General features: G+C 58.3%; 1 protein-coding gene across 3 annotated transcripts; it reads left to right on the forward strand.

The window, feature by feature from the left end:
* Nucleotides 1-207: 207 nt before the first annotated feature.
* COL1A1 (collagen type I alpha 1 chain) lies at nucleotides 208-17,813 on the forward strand. 3 transcript variants are annotated; one of them, XM_031657563.1, is made up of 51 exons: nucleotides 208-449; nucleotides 1,940-2,134; nucleotides 2,303-2,337; nucleotides 2,440-2,475; nucleotides 2,568-2,669; nucleotides 3,393-3,464; nucleotides 3,692-3,736; nucleotides 3,898-3,951; nucleotides 4,115-4,168; nucleotides 4,667-4,720; nucleotides 4,837-4,890; nucleotides 5,229-5,282; nucleotides 5,371-5,415; nucleotides 5,531-5,584; nucleotides 5,699-5,743; nucleotides 5,922-5,975; nucleotides 6,233-6,331; nucleotides 6,420-6,464; nucleotides 6,565-6,663; nucleotides 6,789-6,842; nucleotides 7,051-7,158; nucleotides 7,253-7,306; nucleotides 7,432-7,530; nucleotides 7,696-7,749; nucleotides 7,837-7,935; nucleotides 8,862-8,915; nucleotides 9,094-9,147; nucleotides 9,251-9,304; nucleotides 9,416-9,469; nucleotides 9,934-9,978; nucleotides 10,072-10,170; nucleotides 10,465-10,572; nucleotides 11,031-11,138; nucleotides 11,359-11,412; nucleotides 11,575-11,628; nucleotides 11,847-11,954; nucleotides 12,042-12,095; nucleotides 12,222-12,275; nucleotides 12,416-12,577; nucleotides 12,679-12,786; nucleotides 12,944-13,051; nucleotides 13,159-13,212; nucleotides 13,317-13,424; nucleotides 13,804-13,857; nucleotides 13,942-14,049; nucleotides 14,387-14,440; nucleotides 14,803-14,910; nucleotides 15,003-15,285; nucleotides 15,418-15,608; nucleotides 15,902-16,144; nucleotides 16,274-17,813. In XM_031657563.1, the coding sequence occupies exons 1-51, from the start codon at nucleotides 347-349 to the stop codon at nucleotides 16,418-16,420; spliced, it is 4,395 nt and encodes a 1,464-aa protein (XP_031513423.1). In that variant the 5' UTR covers nucleotides 208-346; the 3' UTR covers nucleotides 16,421-17,813. The 3 variants fall into 3 exon arrangements, with proteins under 3 accessions (XP_031513423.1, XP_031513422.1, XP_031513424.1); XM_031657562.1 differs by having other exon boundaries at nucleotides 2,303-2,475; XM_031657564.1 differs by lacking the exons at nucleotides 5,699-5,743; nucleotides 5,922-5,975; nucleotides 6,233-6,331; ... (8 more) ...; nucleotides 8,862-8,915; nucleotides 9,094-9,147 and having other exon boundaries at nucleotides 2,303-2,475.
* The last annotated feature ends 874 nt before the right edge of the window (nucleotides 17,814-18,687 follow it).

The raw sequence follows: 18,687 nt of genomic DNA on the forward strand, positions 1-18,687 counted from the left end.
CCAGGCTGGGCTGGGGGGCTGGGGAGGCAGAGCTGCGAAGGGGGGAGATGTGGGGTGGACTCCTTTCCCTCCTCCTCCCCCTCTCCATTCCAACTCCCAAATTGGGGGCCGGGCCAGGCAGCTCTGATTGGCTGGGGGACGGGCGGCCGGCTCCCCCTCTCTGAGGGGCAGGGTTCCTCCCTGCTCTCCATCAGGACAGTATAAAAGAGGCCCGGGCCAGGCGTCGGAGCAGACGGGAGTTTCTCCTCGGGGTCGGAGCAGGAGGCACGCGGAGTGTGAGGCCACGCATGAGCGGACGCTAACCCCCTCCCCAGCCGCAAAGAGTCTACATGTCTAGGGTCTAGACATGTTCAGCTTTGTGGACCTCCGGCTCCTGCTCCTCTTAGCGGCCACCGCCCTCCTGACGCACGGCCAAGAGGAAGGCCAAGTCGAGGGCCAAGACGAAGACAGTAAGTCCCAAACTTTTGGGAGTGCAAGGATACTTTATATCGCGCCTTGCGCTTGGTCCCGGGGGCCGCGGCTTAAACAGAGACGTGGATGCTCCGGAGACTCGGGAATGGAAGGGAGATGATAAGGGCTCTTCCACGGGGCCCTGAGAAAGGACAGAGCTCACCCTGGGGCGAGGTTGGGGATGAACGCGCCCCGGGAGCGGGAGGTGAGGGTGGAGCGCGGCGTGAGCTGGTGCGAGAGAGAATCCCGAGCGCGCAACCGGGAAAGTAGGGATCTGGGTGCAGAGTGAGGAAAGCACGTCGAAGATGGGATGGCGGCGCCGAGCGGGGGATTTGAAGCCCAAGATGTAGAAGCAATCAGGAAGGCTGTGGGATGATTCATAAGGAAAGATTGCCCTCTCTCCGGGCTAGACTGTTGCTGGAGCTGTGGGGGTGCTGGGCCGCGGCGGAGGGGGCGCGGAGCGTGGGCGGGTGGAGGATGAGAAACTTTGGCGCGGACCTGGTGGGGCGGGATCCTTGCGCCCCCTTCTGACCGGTGCTGAGCACTGCGTCTCCCGGTGCAACGCTTCTTGGGGCAGGAGCCGGAGCGGGAAGACCTGAGTTATTGCTGGGTGCGGACCCCATCTCTAGATCTGGAAAGTAAAGCCGGCGATGGGGCAGCCCAAGCTTCTTAAAGAGGTAGTCGGGCCGGTGAGGCTGGCCCCGCCCCGGCCCCATTGCTTAGCGTTGCCCGACACCTAGCGGCCGTCTGGGGAGCCGCTAGCGCGGTGGGAGTGGTTAGTTAACTTCTGGACTATTTGTGGACTTTTTGGTTCTTTGGCTAAAAGTCACCCGGAGGCATTGGCTGGCTTTGGGGGACTGGGGATGGCCCCGAGAGCGGGCTTTTAAGATGTCTAGGTCCTGGAGGTTAGGGTGTCTCCTAATTTTGAGGTACATTTCAAGTCTTGGGGGGGCCTCCCCTCCGATCAGCCGCTCCCATTCTCCTAGCCCCGCCCCTGCCACCCCACCTGCCCAGGGAAGGAGGCGGGATGAGGACTGGACCTCCCTTCTCTCCTCCCGCGCCCTCCTCCTGTCTCCACCGCGCAAGCCACGCCCCGCGAGCCTGCCCTCCCGATAGGGCCCCTCCTATTCTCCCCCTGCCCTCCCCCACCTCCCATCCTGTGGTTTTTATTTCACTTGGCTTCAGCGCCAATGGGCTGAGGTTGGAGTTGGAAGCCACCGCGGCCTAAAGCTTTGTTTAAATTCCTGAGAACTGGAAAGAGTTACAGCCTCCCTGGCCAGGCGCCTCGGCGCTGTCACCCGCGCTGATGAGGAGCAGGCGAACTTTTAAGGATTTAAGGAAAGAGGAACAGGGAGAAGGCGCGGGAAGTGAAAAATCCAAGTGTGCCTCTTAGACCCAGGGGAAAGGTGGTTAAGGTGAGGGTCTTGGAGCCCCAAGGTGGGAGTCGCAGGCACTACTGACAACGCCCCTCTTCCTCTGCCTGTCCCAGTCCCACCAATCACCTGCGTACAGAACGGCCTCAGGTACCATGACCGAGACGTGTGGAAACCCGAGCCCTGCCGGATCTGCGTCTGCGACAACGGCAAGGTGTTGTGCGATGACGTGATCTGTGACGAGACCAAGAACTGCCCCGGCGCCGAAGTCCCCGAGGGCGAGTGCTGTCCCGTCTGCCCCGACGGCTCAGGTGCGACTGCGCTCGGGGCCTGGGGCCTGGGGCCTGGGGCCTAGGGGCTGGGGCTGGGGCTGGGGATGGGGATGGTCGGCGCTCGCTGGCCCTCCGGCCTGGAGGCCTCTGCCGCCAGGAGCGGCATTAGCAAACCTTGGCTCTAACGCGCGTCTCTTCGCCCCCTAGAATCACCCACCGACCAAGAAACCACCGGCGTCGAGGTAATCTCCTGCCCTCGACTTTTGTCCCTCCGCCGCCCGTGCCTCCTCACGGTCCTCCCTTCTCTAACCTGGCCTCTTGTTTCTTCTTCCCCAATCCCACAGGGACCCAAGGGAGACACTGGCCCCCGAGGCCCAAGGGTAAGCGTTGCACTCTCTGGGCTGTGGGGAGCTGCAGGTGGGCGTGGCTCCTGGCCCCACGCTCAACCCGGCCCCGCCCTCTCCCCCTGCAGGGACCCGCAGGCCCCCCTGGCCGAGATGGCATCCCTGGACAGCCTGGACTTCCCGGACCCCCCGGACCCCCCGGACCTCCCGGACCCCCTGGCCTCGGAGGAGTAAGTGAAAAGGCCTTGTGTGTCCACTCTCCGCTGTTTTGTTTTTGTTTTTGGCAGATGACATAATTTTATACTATGAAACAATTTCAAACTTACAGAAAAGTTGCAAGAATCCTACAGGAAACTCTCACATGCCCTTCACAGTTTGTGACATGTGCTTTATTAGTTTCTCTTTATGTATATGTAGCTTTTTTTTTCTGAACTGTTTGAGTAAGTTGCTAACATCAGGTTCCTTTGCGCCTAAATACTTCGGTGTGTTTTTCCTAAAAGCAAGATCATTCTCTTAACTAACCATAGCACAGTGATTAAATTCACTCTCTAATGTGCAGCCCGTATTCAAAGTTCACCCATGTCCCAATAACGTCCTGTATAGATTCCACCCCCACCACCCCTACCTGGGATCTTGTCCAGGATTATGGATTTTGCACGTAATCATCATGTCTCTAGTTTCCACAAATGTGGAACATTCGTCAGACTTTCTTTGTCTTTCGTGGCACTGGGAGTTTTGAAGAGTCCGGTTGTTTTGCAGACTGTCCCTCAGTTTAGGATTGTCTGATTAGATTGGATGCAGGATGCATTTTTGGCAGGAGTATCTTACAAGCAATGTTATTTTTCTCAGCACATCACACCAGGAAGCGCATGATGTCAGTTTCTTCCATCCTCAGTGCCGTCTTCTGCCTTTCAATTCACTATCCTGACCCTGACTTCTCTTGTTTGTTCTAGAACTTCGCTCCCCAGTTGTCTTATGGCTATGATGAGAAATCAACCGGAGGAATTTCCGTGCCTGGTCCCATGGTGAGCCAGCAGGGGGAGCAGGGATGACAGAAGAGAGAATGAGTATCCAGAGGAGGTGGGCATAGGCAGCTGGCATAGACAGCTTGGGAGGTCAAGATCACCTTTGGGACCTCAGAGTCCAGAAAGGATGCAGGACGACTGGGTGGTCCCAACAGGCATGAATGACTACATCCACATGCTTTCCTACAGAGAGATCACCATGACCCCCCTTTCTTCTCCTTCTGTAGGGTCCCTCTGGTCCCCGTGGTCTCCCTGGCCCCCCTGGTGCACCTGTGAGTATCCAGGATATATTCATATGCCTCCCTGGGCTTTGGTCTTTTGGAGGGAAGATCGGGATGAGGGAAGGGGAGATGCTCAGAGATCTCTTGGTAAGATTGGAGAAGGTTGGCGGGGACTTGCTTTCTAACCCCATCTTTCTTTCCTTCTTCTCAAGGGTCCTCAAGGCTTCCAAGGTCCCCCTGGTGAGCCTGGCGAGCCTGGAGCTTCAGTAAGCACTCTCTGTACAGATACACACTCCCTCTACAAACACACAGACTCTCCTATCGAAGAACCCCCAGGCCTGGGGTCTTCCTTGCCTCTTCCCTTCAATCCCAGCCTTCCCCTTCTTTTTTTCTTATCCTTATTCTAACCACCTCTTTTATCTTTTCTAGGGTCCCATGGGTCCCCGAGGTCCCCCTGGCCCCCCTGGAAAGAACGGAGATGATGTAAGTATCCCCAGCAAGAAGATACCATCTGACCCCATGGCCTCCGTGGGTTGGGTCCTGCAATTTCCACTCCACCGCCTTTGGGAACGATACTCAGAGGAAGGAGGGCAAGTCCTCTCTGATGCGTGGACTACCCTTGAACAATGATCCTTTCCCTTAGTGAGATGATTCCATGTCCCCAACAAGGTGACTGTTCTCCTCACCCCAGCCACCTTAGAGCAATCCCCAACCCCATCCCTCTGGGGAAACTGGCGCACAGATGGTGAGATTAAAATGCTGGTGACAGAAGTAGACAGAAATTCCTTTAGAGGCACTCAGGTTTCACCAAACGAAGGTTTCACTGTAGATTTAAACTGAGCTCTAGATTCAAAGATAAGATTCTGGGCCCCCAAACCTGACCTGCAACAACCCAGAGAAGACTGAGACCTTCCCCATTTTTCCAGCCCCTGGGCGGTGGTGGGGAGGCAGGGGCCTGACGGTCTTTTCTCTCCCTCTCAGGGGGAAGCTGGAAAACCTGGTCGTCCTGGTGAGCGTGGGCCTCCTGGGCCTCAGGTGAGCAGGGGACTGTGGCTGAACCTGGGCTTCACTGCACTTGGGCTTCATTTAGGAGCTGGGTCCATGGTGGTGTGTTCTAATGACCCTTCCTCGCCGCCTTCATCTCTCTCCAGGGTGCTCGAGGATTGCCCGGAACAGCTGGCCTCCCTGGAATGAAGGGACACAGAGTGAGTTCCCTTTGAGTCATTTAAGCTCCCCAGGTCCCCAGCATACCCCCATCCAGTCCCAGCCTCTTCCCCAAAAGATCTTGAGATGCATCATGGTGGGTGGCAGCTACAGAAGCCCTGAGGGACAGAGAGTGGACATCCAAAGCACCTCCCTCCATGGGAAAGAAGTCCCGATTAAACAACTGGGGGAGATCTTGAGCCAGTTGAGGTTTAGTCTAGCTCAGAAACAGGGGAATGGCGGTGATGACCTCTCAAGGCTCTTTCTCAGATCTAGGTGGGTGTCAAGGTTGTTCCACCCCCTCCACAGATCCTCACCTTCTACCTCTTTCCTGCTTTAGGGTTTCAGTGGTTTGGATGGTGCCAAGGGAGATGCTGGTCCTGCTGGTCCCAAGGTAAGAGGCTGTCTGAACATCAAGGTCCTCCACATCCCCAGAGTCCCACCATGAATGAATTTCTCACTCATTATTCTCTGTTCTACAGGGTGAGCCTGGCAGCCCTGGTGAAAATGGAGCTCCTGGTCAGATGGTGAGTGTGCCCAGTTCCAGAGGGCAGGGACGGGCAGGAGGCAGGGGCAAGATGGAGGCCTGGGGGAACGAGGCTGTCTCCCATCTCGTTTGACTTCTCTTGGTTTGGTTGTCAGGGCCCCCGTGGTCTGCCTGGTGAGAGAGGCCGCCCTGGAGCCCCTGGCCCTGCTGTAAGTACTCCTAGCCCCTTGAGGGAACCCTGGGCTCTGAAAGGGGCTCCCCAGGAGCTCTAGGGACTGACCAGTGCTCAGTGGACTTAACGGGGCTTCCCCTCTCTCCTGCAGGGTGCTCGCGGAAATGATGGTGCTACTGGTGCTGCCGGACCCCCTGTGAGTGCGGCCTGTAGGCCTCAGGGCCTGGGAGTGGGGAGGAGTCTCAGTGTCTGCTCTCAGAGCTGACACTGGGGGCAGGTTGTGTTGGTCTGAACCCCAGGGCTTCTTCTGTCCCAGGGTGTGACTTGCAGCTGCCATCTCTTCCTTCTCGTTAAGATCTCCATTTCATTCACAGGGTCCTACCGGCCCCGCTGGTCCTCCTGGCTTCCCTGGTGCTGTTGGTGCTAAGGTGAGACCCCCCACTCTCCTCTGAGCATGACCCTCATGGGCCAAGCGGTTCACGTCTCCTTGTTCCCCAAACCAAAGGGACCCAGAATGGCAAGAGAGCAACCCGTTCACTAACACCTTTGTCCCAGGGCCTCTGTGTCTGATCTTAGAGTCCTGATCATTGCTCTCCCGTCCCTGTCTCCCCTTCCTCCTGTCATCCCAAGAGGCAAGGTTGGGTTTCCTAGGGTGGCTTCTGATATGTCCTTTCTTCTGATCCAGGGCGAAGCTGGCCCCCAAGGTGCCCGAGGCTCTGAAGGTCCCCAGGGTGTGCGTGGTGAGCCTGGCCCCCCTGGCCCTGCTGGTGCTGCTGGCCCTGCTGTAAGTGTCCCTGCCTCAGTGTCCCCTGTGCCGCTTTCTAACCTCAGAGTCCTTGCCTGTTGCTCACACTCCTTTCTCTGTGCCACAGGGAAACCCTGGTGCTGATGGACAGCCTGGCGCTAAAGGTGCCAATGTAAGTATCCTGCCAGGCTTCAGTCCCACCCCTGCTGCCTGCAGCCTGCCTGCCCCGTTCCCTCTGCTCCTAGGCTCACCTGGCTGTCTGCCTCCCACAGGGTGCTCCTGGTATTGCTGGTGCTCCTGGCTTCCCTGGTGCCCGAGGCCCCTCTGGACCCCAGGGCCCCGGCGGCCCTCCCGGTCCCAAGGGTAACAGCGTGAGTACCAAACTTCTGCCCGCCCCATGCACTGGCTCCAGTGCGGCTCTCATCTGGGGAGCAGGAAGATGCAGGCCAACTGAATGCCCCCAACTCTCAGCTCATCCTCTTCTCCCCCCTTGCAGGGTGAACCTGGTGCTCCTGGCAGCAAAGGAGACACTGGTGCTAAGGGAGAACCCGTAAGTCTCCCTGTCATTCTTCTTGCAGCCCAGCCCACCTTGCCCTGGAAGCCCCCTGAGGGAGATCCAGAAAGGAAGAGGAACCCCTAGCCTTCTGAGGGAGCCCCTGCCCCACCCCTGATGCTGGAAGCCCAGCCTCAGCCAGCTCTGAGGCTGGCATAGGATGGCCCCTCACCACAGGCTGCCCCCTCCTCTCGGCTCTCTCCAGGGCCCCGTTGGTGTTCAAGGACCTCCTGGCCCTGCTGGAGAGGAAGGAAAGCGAGGAGCTCGAGGTGAACCCGGACCCACTGGCCTGCCCGGACCCCCTGGCGAGCGTGTAAGTGCCCCTGCCCGCCCCCTCCCACTCCACCCTCAGTGCCTGGCTGGTGCCCATGTGTCTCTGAGTTAACTGGCCTCCTCTCCTCCTGCAGGGTGGACCTGGTAGCCGTGGTTTCCCTGGTGCAGATGGTGTTGCTGGTCCCAAGGTAACCTCTCCTTGAGGCCGGGGGGCTGTCCCTGCTGCTCCCTGGGCATCGTCTTCCTCTTTTGGCCCATGGCAAAGAGCCACAAACTTGAGACCCTAACTGTTCCTGTGACTTCTCCCAACCAGGGTCCCGCTGGTGAACGTGGTTCTCCTGGCCCTGCTGGCCCCAAAGGATCTCCTGGTGAAGCTGGTCGTCCCGGTGAAGCTGGTCTGCCTGGTGCCAAGGTGAGGCCCCAGTCCTTCGGCCTGGCTTGGCCAGGCCCTGACCATCCCATGTGGGGTCTGGGATGAGGCGTTCTCGAGCAGGCCCAGGGGTCTGCCCTTCGGAGTCCCCCCTCACCTCCATCATGCTTCTCCCCCAAACCCACTCATACCTCTCTGCCTCCCTAGGGTCTGACTGGAAGCCCTGGCAGCCCTGGTCCTGATGGCAAAACTGGCCCCCCTGTAAGTATCACTGCCCCTGACCCCCTGCCACTGTCCTGTCTACCTCCTCACTATCCTCACCGCTGCTTTCGTGACTCCCATCCTTAGGGTCCCGCCGGTCAAGATGGTCGCCCCGGACCCCCAGGCCCCCCTGGTGCCCGTGGTCAGGCTGGTGTGATGGGATTCCCTGGACCTAAAGGTGCTGCTGTGAGTATTCAGTGAGGATCCATGAAGAGCCAGGGACAGACACACCTGAGACTCAAAGGAGTCCTGAGCTCTGGGCTCAGCTCTGCCGCTACCTGCTGTGTGGCCACTCACTCTTGCTTTCTGGACCTCAGTCTCCTGATCTGTAAAATGAAAGACTTCTCGGCTGAGCGTGATGTCTCATGCCTGTAATCCCAGCACTTTGGGAGGCCAAGGCAGGCGGATCATGAGGTCAGGAGTTTGAGACCAGTCTGGCCAACATAGTGAAACCACGTCTCTACTAAAAATACAAAAAATTAGCTGGGTGTGGTGGTGTGCACCTGTAATCTCAGCTAGTCAGGAGACTGAAGCAGAAGAATTGCATGAACCCGGGAGGCGGAAGTTGTAGTGAGCCTGCACTCACTGCATTGCACTCCAGCCTGGGCAACAGTGCGAGACTCCGTCTCAAAAAAACCAAAAAAAAAAAAAAAAAAAAAGAGAGAAAAAAAATGAAAGACTTCTCCAGGCTCCATGACCACTGCTCTGTGCTGGAAATAAGAAGTGTTGTTGGTGGTCCTCCACCCCCCACACGTGGGGATAGGACAGGCCTTTGATATGATAGGCACCCCCAGTCTTGGTGGGTTCTTCAAGGTCCAAAAGGAGATAGCAGAGGAGAGGAAAGCCCTTTGCAGTGCAGGCCACAGCGGGCATCTAACAGGGAAAGGCAGGGGAGAGGGTGCAGGAGGAGGAGCCTGGAAGGGCATCTTAGGAGGAGTGGGCTCGAAGGGGCCCAGCAAGAAGCACCTGCAGGGGCATTCCCTGGGGGCCAAACAAGCGAGTCTTTTGAAAAGAAAGCCCCTTAAAAAGTCCCACTCAGAGTAAATGAGAGTCCCCAGGAGGCCCTGGCTTCTCACTTCAGTCCCCTCAACCCTAACTCCCTTTCTCCACAGGGAGAGCCTGGCAAGGCTGGAGAGCGAGGTGTTCCCGGACCCCCTGGCGCTGTCGTAAGTATCTCCTTTCCGTCCCTCCCTACCCTCTTCCGGTTGCTGCCCCAGCACTTTCTCCTCCCTGCAGGAGGGGTGCTAGAGGCCACAGTCCTTAGCTGCTCCCAACCTGAGTTGGCTGCTCAGAGCCTGCTCAGGGCCTCCCAACCCTGAGTTCCCCTTCGCTCTCTCCCCGCAGGGTCCTGCTGGCAAAGATGGAGAGGCTGGAGCTCAGGGACCCCCTGGCCCTGCTGTGAGTGTCCCTGATAGGGAGATCTGGGGAGCAGGAAAGGGGAAACACCCTCAGCCCCTCATCTCCTGGGCCTCTCCGTGACCGCACTGTTCTCTCTGTGCAGGGTCCCGCTGGTGAGAGAGGTGAACAAGGCCCTGCTGGCTCCCCCGGCTTCCAGGTGAGGCCTCGTGGCTGTCAGGGTGCTGGGAGATAGGGGTGGGAAACAGCTCTTTGGTCTCTTCCAGATTCTAAACCTTCCCTCCCTCCTTCCCCCATTTCCCACCTACAGGGTCTCCCTGGCCCCGCTGGTCCTCCCGGTGAAGCAGGCAAACCTGGTGAACAGGTAAGAGGGAGCAGCTGGGAGCAGCCGGCCAGAAGGGTGGGAGATGCAGGGAATCCAGAGGGACAGGCCGCTGCTCCTAGTTCATCAGACAGCCATCAGCTAGAGGGATTGAGATCAGACGCCAGAAAGAACTTCCTACCGTGAAGGGAGCATCACAGAGGGAAGTGGGGGCTGCATGATTGCTAGTCTGGGTGACTTCTTTTAAGAGCTGCTGGAATATGCTGTGACTTTCCCTCAACCCTTCTATTGATAAATTTTGGTCCATAGTTTGGGGAGCGGGGAGGCCTCTGACACATCTCCAGGAGGAAGAGAGGGGCTGTCTGGGATAATTCCACTTCAGTGCTGAGAAGGGGCTCCTCTCTCATCACAGCCATACCCCAGGAGGAGGGACAGTGCTTTGCAGCAGAGTGGCCCCAGGTAGATTTTGCTCACTGTCTGTTCCTCCCTCCCTCTCTCCCCTTCAGGGTGTTCCTGGAGACCTTGGTGCCCCCGGCCCCTCTGGAGCAAGAGTAAGTAGGCCTCTCTCGCTGCTTCCATCAAGGTGCCTTGTACGTGGCCCTGTCTCCAGAACAGCTGTCACATGCCCTGTCCTTCCCTTCTAGGGCGAGAGAGGATTCCCTGGCGAGCGTGGTGTGCAAGGTCCCCCTGGTCCTGCTGGTCCCCGAGGGGCCAATGGTGCTCCCGGCAATGATGGTGCTAAGGTGAGGGCAGCGTGGAAGGGTCTCTGGCAAGCAGCCCGGGGACCAGGTCTCACCCCTCCTGCAGCAGGGGATGGCTGGCTATGACCAAAGCTGTGGAGATAGGGTGCGGGGTAGGGGGAAAAGACCAGGGTAGGGACAGCCTGGAGTCTGGGCTGTGAGTCTTTTCTTTTCATCTTTTCTCAAGGCCTGTCATTGGCCTTGGAACTAAGCCTGTGAGATACCAAGTGGGGCTTAGGGCTATGACCCACTCTTGGGACCCCAGGCCTCACTTCAGTCTTCTTGGTTGTCACATAGGGTGATGCTGGTGCCCCTGGAGCTCCCGGTAGCCAGGGCGCCCCTGGCCTTCAGGGAATGCCTGGTGAACGTGGTGCAGCTGGTCTTCCAGGGCCTAAGGGTGACAGAGTAAGTTCAACCTTCCCTCTCCCCTGAGCCCTACATGGCTCCCATCTCTGCCTACTTTGAATCCCTCATCATCTCTCCTTCTCCCTGGGATCTGTTCCTCTTCTCACTAATCCTCCCCTCTTCCCCTTTCTGCTCTGGCCTCTTTGCTGATGAATCCTCTCCTAGTGGTCCAGGCCTGTGTCTCCCCATGAGTTACCATGGTGATGAGAGGTGGGGGCATCTCCTTGATGGAGACTCCCTTATTCATCCCCCTACACAAGTCAGGGGCCTCTTAACCTCAGTTCTACCAGAGTCTCCAGGCAGGCACCCTTTTTCCTGAAAGGACCTTTGAGTCCTTGCCCCAGGTGGAGGCAGGGCAGAGCAGGAGAGGGCCTCTCAGGAAAGCCAGACACAAGCGGAACACTACAGGTCGCCTCCTTGCCCCACGCTGGAAATCTCAAGCTTATCCATGTCTTTAGGGTGATGCTGGTCCCAAAGGTGCTGATGGCTCTCCTGGCAAAGATGGCGTCCGTGGTCTGACTGGCCCCATTGGTCCTCCTGGTCCTGCTGGTGCCCCTGGTGACAAGGTGAGGTGGCTGCTTCCCCACCTTCTGCCCTAACACATAGCCTCCCCAGCAGGCCTGGGCACGGTTCCGTGGGGTTGGGTTGGGAAAGCAGGTCCTGTCAAACTGAGCTGTCAACCCGGGAACCTGGAGGGACCAGAGGGAGGGGAGGCTCTCCTGGGGTCATCTACCAGGAATATTCAGGGGAGGCCCTGACCCTGAGCCTCTTGTTCCTTGCTCTCAGGGTGAAACTGGTCCCAGCGGCCCTGCTGGTCCCACTGGAGCTCGTGGTGCCCCCGTAAGTATAGAAGACCTGTTAAGACCCCACACTTGGCCCTTCCCTCCCTTCACATAGCACTCCTGGCCCTGTCTGTGCCTCCACCCCTTGCCTTTCCCCTCACTCCATCTCCGCCTTCCCTCATGTCAGCTCATCTCTCCAATCTGCCACCTTTTCTTCTAGGGAGACCGTGGTGAGCCTGGTCCCCCCGGCCCTGCTGGCTTCGCTGGCCCCCCTGTGAGTACCAAGACCCCCCTCATTTTTCATCACCGACTGGGACCTGGGACCTCGAGGGACAGAATGAGGACAAAGGCGTCAGCCCTCCTCTGGGGAGAAGGGTGGAGACGGGATTGTTTCCCACCCAAGCATCTTCCTGCCTCCATTACTGCTCCTCGCCCCGCCGGTGGAAACTCCTGCCTGCCTCCCTACACTCACGGCCCTGCTTCCTCCCCCAGGGTGCTGATGGCCAACCCGGTGCTAAAGGCGAACCTGGTGATGCTGGTGCTAAAGGCGATGCTGGTCCCCCTGGCCCTGCCGGACCCGCTGGACCCCCTGGCCCCATTGTGAGTGGCTTGCCCTCTGTGCCTGTGATGCTGGTGTCCTAGGACTCAGGACAGGTCCAGGCTTGATGCCTCTGTGCTCTCCTACAGGGTAATGTTGGTGCTCCTGGACCCAAAGGTGCTCGTGGCAGCGCTGGTCCCCCTGTGAGTATCACCTGCCTCTCTGCTGAGCCTCTCCCCTCTCCCCAGGCAGCGGTGGCAGGTGAGGGCAGCTGGATAGGATGACTTGGCTGTTCTCCCTCTGATGGTTCCTTTGTTCTCTCCTTCCAGGGTGCTACTGGTTTCCCTGGTGCTGCTGGCCGAGTCGGTCCTCCTGGCCCCTCTGTAAGTCTCTGCAGTGGAGTCCACTGCTCTAGGTTGGGGGTGGTGGGTGCGGGCTGCCAGAAGGATGGTGGGTCCGACTGAGGAACCAATGATGCACCAGAGCCCCCTGGAGTCTGACAGCCACTCCTATCCCCATCCAGGGAAATGCTGGACCCCCTGGCCCTCCTGGTCCTGCTGGCAAAGAAGGTGGCAAAGGTCCCCGTGGTGAGACTGGCCCTGCTGGACGTCCTGGTGAAGTTGGTCCCCCTGGTCCCCCTGGCCCCGCTGGCGAGAAAGGATCCCCTGGTGCTGATGGGCCTGCTGTAAGTGCCAGCTCAGATCTCTGCAGCTCCAGAGGTGTCCAGAGCTGGGGAGGGGTCCCTGTGCTGCTGTCCCGCACCTCACCCCTGTTTGCCTCCCACAGGGTGCTCCTGGTACTCCCGGGCCTCAAGGTATTGCTGGACAGCGTGGCGTGGTCGGCCTGCCTGGTCAGAGAGGAGAAAGAGGCTTCCCTGGTCTTCCTGGCCCCTCTGTAAGTGCCCCCCTCACCTTGGGGGACCCTGAGAAAAACCAGCACAGGACTTGGAGTGGGGTGGAGCCAAGGAGAACAGATTTGGTAGAGATGACCTCAGGGGACTCATGGGTCCTCTCAGACCCTATCGCTGGCCTGACTCTTTCTTCTCCCTTAGGGTGAACCTGGCAAACAAGGTCCCTCTGGAGCAAGTGGTGAACGTGGTCCCCCTGGTCCCATGGGCCCCCCTGGATTGGCCGGACCCCCTGGTGAATCTGGACGTGAGGTGAGCAGTCCCCAGCCCCCATGCCAGTACCCTCAGCATGGCCACTGTGGCCTTGCCTAAGTCCTCTTCTCTGGCTGACTCTCACTTCTCTCTCTCTCTCTCTGCAGGGAGCTCCTGGTGCTGAAGGTTCCCCTGGACGAGATGGTTCTCCCGGCCCCAAGGTAAGATGGTGACACTCCATGACCACAGCCTTGTCTGCTGCTTCCCTGCCCCATCCTGGCCATTCAGCTGGAGCTGGCCCATATTCCCCTGCTCTCCCCGCCAGGGTGACCGTGGTGAGACTGGCCCCGCTGGACCTCCTGGTGCTCCTGGTGCTCCTGGTGCCCCTGGCCCCGTTGGCCCTGCTGGCAAGAGTGGTGATCGTGGTGAGACTGTAAGTAGCTGGGCTCCAGTTCCCTGTGTCTGGTCAGGCCAGGGACTCTCCAGGCCTCCTTAGAGGCCTGGGGATGGGTGTCGGACTTCACCCAGGCAGGGGGAGGAAAGGAGATCCTGCAAGATGTCGGGGCCTTAATCCAAAAAACTGAGTTAAAGCTCAGCCTCAAGTCCCCTCTCCCAGACAGGACCCCCTCTCCCTTGAGCTGGCCCCAGGTCTCATGAAGATTGCAGTGGGGAGGCTTCCCTGGGAGTTGGGAGAGATGGCCACAGTGGGAAGGAGCTGAGGAGAGAGAGATGCAGCAGGGGGAGGCCTCATCCTGGAGCCGCAGCCTCAGCCTTCCCTGGCCAAGATCTCATGCTCTCCTTGCTCTCCTCAGGGTCCTGCCGGTCCCGCTGGTCCTGTCGGCCCTGTTGGCGCCCGTGGCCCCGCTGTAAGTTCCCTGCTGTGTCTCCCACACCTTCAGAACCCTACAGATGTGGACAGTGCCCCACTTGATGCCCCTTCTCTCTTCTAGGGACCCCAAGGCCCCCGTGGTGACAAGGGTGAGACAGGCGAACAAGGCGACAGAGGCATAAAGGGTCACCGTGGCTTCTCTGGCCTCCAGGGTCCCCCTGGCCCTCCTGTGAGTATGCTCAGCCCCTCCCCAGTCCTCATGCTGTGCTGTATGATAGGAGGGGGAGCTTTGCCTCGGTTTCCCCCTCTGGATAGTCACTCTTACCCCTCCCTAGTGAGGACTGGGGTCTGAAGATTTATGGGCATGTCCAAGTAGCTTCTGAGAGGGTGAGGGGTACACAGAGAGGGATTATGGGAGAGGTCTCTGCCTATGGACACCCTGGGGCTAGATTTCCAGAATAATGAAGGGGCATGGGCTGCCCACGCTGCCCTCGTCTCTCCAGCAAGGCCCTCAGGCTACATTTGACCCTCACTGGGCCTGAATTGCCTTTTTATCTGTCCTTCAGGGCTCTCCTGGCGAACAAGGTCCCTCTGGAGCCTCTGGTCCTGCTGGTCCCCGAGTAAGTCATGCCTTCTCTCTCCTCTTCCTGAGTCCCAAGCCCAGGCTCACCTTGGGGACCCTTGCCAGGGACCCAGGCACCCTTTGCCTCTCTGGAGAAGGGTTAAGGGACAGGGAGTGGGCAAAGAGAGGAAGAATCCTGAACAAACAATCTGATTTAGCTTTGGCCTCTCTGCTCCCCAGTCCGTCCTCCCCTGGCTCAGCGGCTGGAGCGAGCTATGGCATGTCCTATGGAAAGAGGCTGAAACTGGCTCTATGAGGCCGTGGAGCCAGAGCCAGCAGGGAGGGTGGTGGGCTTCTCCTCCAGAGCTGGGGTTGTTGGGGCTTCTGGCAGCCTTTCTCAAACCATTTCCCCCACTCCAGGGTCCCCCTGGCTCTGCTGGTACTCCTGGCAAAGATGGACTCAACGGCCTCCCTGGCCCCATTGGGCCCCCTGGTCCTCGCGGTCGCACTGGTGATGCTGGTCCTGTTGTACGTAGCCCCTCATCCCCTCTGCTCATGGCCCTCCAGCCCCCAAAGCACTTGGACGCCGCTAATCCCCACTCTCCTCCCTCTCTGTGCAGGGTCCCCCCGGCCCTCCTGGCCCTCCCGGTCCCCCTGGTCCTCCCAGCGGTGGTTTCGACTTCAGCTTCCTGCCCCAGCCACCTCAAGAGAAGGCTCACGATGGCGGCCGCTACTACCGGGCTGATGATGCCAATGTGGTTCGTGACCGTGACCTCGAGGTGGACACCACCCTCAAGAGCCTGAGCCAGCAGATCGAGAACATCCGGAGCCCCGAGGGCAGCCGCAAGAACCCCGCCCGCACCTGCCGCGACCTCAAGATGTGCCACTCTGACTGGAAGAGCGGTGAGGGCCTGCCCTAGCCTCCCCCTCCCTCCTACTTCTGCCATGCCAGGGTCCCCATGCCCATATGTGCCCCTACCATATGGTGCTGGCTGCTCCACTTCCCTGACTCCACCTTGCCCTGCCCTACCACAGGAGAGTACTGGATTGACCCCAACCAAGGCTGCAACCTGGATGCCATCAAAGTCTTCTGCAACATGGAGACTGGTGAGACCTGCGTGTACCCCACTCAGCCCAGTGTGGCCCAGAAGAACTGGTACATCAGCAAGAACCCCAAGGACAAGAGGCACGTCTGGTTCGGCGAGAGCATGACCGACGGATTCCAGGTGCGTGAGCTGGACCTCAGAGCCAGTGTTAGGAGATGGGCTAGCCCAGTGCTCAGAAGGGACATGAAGTCCTGGAGTAGGTCTCTGCTAAGGGTGATGGACAGAGCTGGGCTGGGAGGCAGGGGTCCCAGGTCCCTGATAGTGGTTCAGACACAGGCTGCCTATGGGCAGGTGGCCCCTCTTGATATAAGGGTGTATTGGGCTGCTCTCTGAGGACCCTGGACAGGGAGGCCAGGCAGGACTAGAGGTTCCTGCATAGCTGCTCACTCTTCCCTCTCTCCCCTCCCCTGCAGTTCGAGTATGGCGGCGAGGGCTCCGACCCTGCCGACGTGGCCATCCAGCTGACCTTCCTGCGCCTGATGTCCACCGAGGCCTCCCAGAACATCACCTACCACTGCAAGAACAGCGTGGCCTACATGGACCAGCAGACTGGCAACCTCAAGAAGGCCCTGCTCCTCCAGGGCTCCAACGAGATCGAGATCCGCGCCGAGGGCAACAGTCGCTTCACCTACAGCGTCACTGTCGATGGCTGCACGGTGAGTGGCCAGAATCCTCAGGCAGGGCCCCACCTCTCTGGCCTTGGGCTTTTTGGGCAGGCCATAGTGTCCTCTTTCCATCACTCCCACATGGTAATGCCCCCTCCCATTGTCTCCGCCCCACCCCAGAGTCACACCGGAGCCTGGGGCAAGACAGTGATCGAATACAAAACCACCAAGACCTCCCGCCTGCCCATCATCGATGTGGCCCCCTTGGACGTTGGTGCCCCAGACCAGGAATTCGGCTTCGACGTTGGCCCTGTCTGCTTCCTGTAAACTCCCTCCATCCCAACCTGGCTCCCTCCCACCCAACCAACTTTCCCCCCAACCCGGAAACAGACAAGCAACCCAAACTGAACCCCTCAAAAGCCAAAAAATGGGAGACAATTTCACATGGACTTTGGAAAATATTTTTTTTCCTTTGCATTCATCTCTCAAACTTAGTTTTTATCTTTGACCAACCGAACATGACCAAAAACCAAAAGTGCATTCAACCTTACCAAAAAAAAAAAAAAAGAATAAATAAATAACTTTTTAAAAAAGGAAGCTTGGTCCACTTGCTTGAAGACCCATGCGGGGGTAAGTCCCTTTCTGCCCGTTGGGCTTATGAAACCCCAACGCTGCCCTTTCTGCTCCTTTCTCCACCCCCTCTTGGGGCCTCCCCTCCACTCCTTCCCAAATCTGTCTCCCCAGAAGACACAGGAAACAATGCATTGTCTGCCCAGCAACCAAAGGCAATGCTGAAACACCCAAGTGGTCCCCACCCTCAGCCCACTCCTGCCCGCCCAGCACCCCCAGACCCTGGGGAGACCTGGGGTTCTCAGACTGCCAAAGAAGCCTTGCCATCTGGCACTCCCATGGCTCTTGCAACATCTCCCCTTCGTTTTTGAGGGGGTCATGCCGGGGGAGCCACCAGCCCCTCACTGGGTTCGGAGGAGAGTCAGGAAGGGCCACGACAAAGCAGAAACATCGGATTTGGGGAACGCGTCAATCCCTCGTGCCGCAGGGCTGGGCGGGAGAGACTGTTCTGTTCCTTGTGTAACTGTGTTGCTGAAAGACTACCTCGTTCTTGTCTTGATGTGTCACCGGGGCAACTGCCTGGGGGCGGGGATGGGGGCAGGGTGGAAGCGGCTCCCCATTTTATACCAAAGGTGCTACATCTATGTGATGGGGTGGGGAGGGAATCACTGGTGCTATAGAAATTGAGATGCCCCCCCAGGCCAGCAAATGTTCCTTTTTGTTCAAAGTCTATTTTTATTCCTTGATATTTTTCTTTTTTTTTTTTTTTTGTGGATGGGGACTTGTGAATTTTTCTAAAGGTGCTATTTAACATGGGAGGAGAGCGTGTGCGGCTCCAGCCCAGCCCGTTGCTCACTTTCCACCCTCTCTCTACCCGCTTCTGGCTTCTCAGGCCTCTGCTCTCTGACCGCTCTCCTCTGAAACCCTCCTCCACAGCTGCAGCCCATCCTCCCGGCTCTCTCCTAGTCTGTCCTGCGTCCTCTCTCCCCGGGTTTCAGAGACAACTTCCCAAAGCACAAAGCAGTTTTTCCCCCTAGGGGTGGGAGGAAGCAAAAGACTCTGTACCTATTTTGTATGTGTATAATAATTTGAGATGTTTTTAATTATTTTGATTGCTGGAATAAAGCATGTGGAAATGACCCAAACATAATCCGCAGTGGCCTCCTAATTTCCTTCTTTGGAGTTGGGGGAGGGGGAGATATGGGGAAGGGACTTTGGGGTGGTGGGCTTGCCTTCCATTCCTGCCCTTTCTCTCCCCACTATTTTCTTCTAGATCCCTCCATAGCCCTGCTCCCGTTTCTCTCACCCTTCTTATACCTCAAACCTTTTTATTTCCTCTTTTATTTTCTATCTCTTGCAATTCCCTTGCACCGTTTCCAAATTCTCTTCTCCCCTGCAATACCATACAGGCAATCCACGTGCACAACACACACACACCCTTCACACCTGGGGATGTCCAAACCTTATGCCCACTCCCCTTCAAGCCCATTCACTCTCCACCGCCCTGGACGCCCTGCAGTTGGTGGCGGTGGGATGCTCACGGATACTGGGAGGGTGAGGGGAGTGGAACCTGTGAGGAGGACCTGGGGGCCTCTCCCTGGACTGACATGAAGGGTCGTCTGGCCTCTGCTCCCTCCACACCCATGCTGAGCTCCTGCCAAAGGAGCAATGCAACGGGAGAGGGGTCTGCTGAGCCTGGCGAGGGTCTGGGAGGGACCAGGAGGAAGGCGGGATCCCTGCTCGCTATCCTCGCCCTGGGGGAGTGAGGGAGACAGATGCCTGGGAGAGCTGTGGGGAAGGCGCTTGCACAGTGCTCTCAGGAAGGAAGGAGGCCCGGCCCTGCTCACCACGGACTGGGTGCCTCAACCTCCTGAATCTCCAGACCACAACACCCCTGGGCTGGGGTGGCCTGGGGAGCCATTGTGCCCCTGCCTCCTGCCTACTCCTTTTGAAGCTTTTTCTTTTTTTTTTTTTCTTAAATTCTTGCTTCCTCTTCCTTCCTCTTCTCCCTCCCTTCTTTTTTC

Source organism: Papio anubis, chromosome 17, assembly GCF_008728515.1.
Source record: "Papio anubis isolate 15944 chromosome 17, Panubis1.0, whole genome shotgun sequence".
NCBI lineage: Eukaryota > Metazoa > Chordata > Mammalia > Primates > Cercopithecidae > Papio > Papio anubis.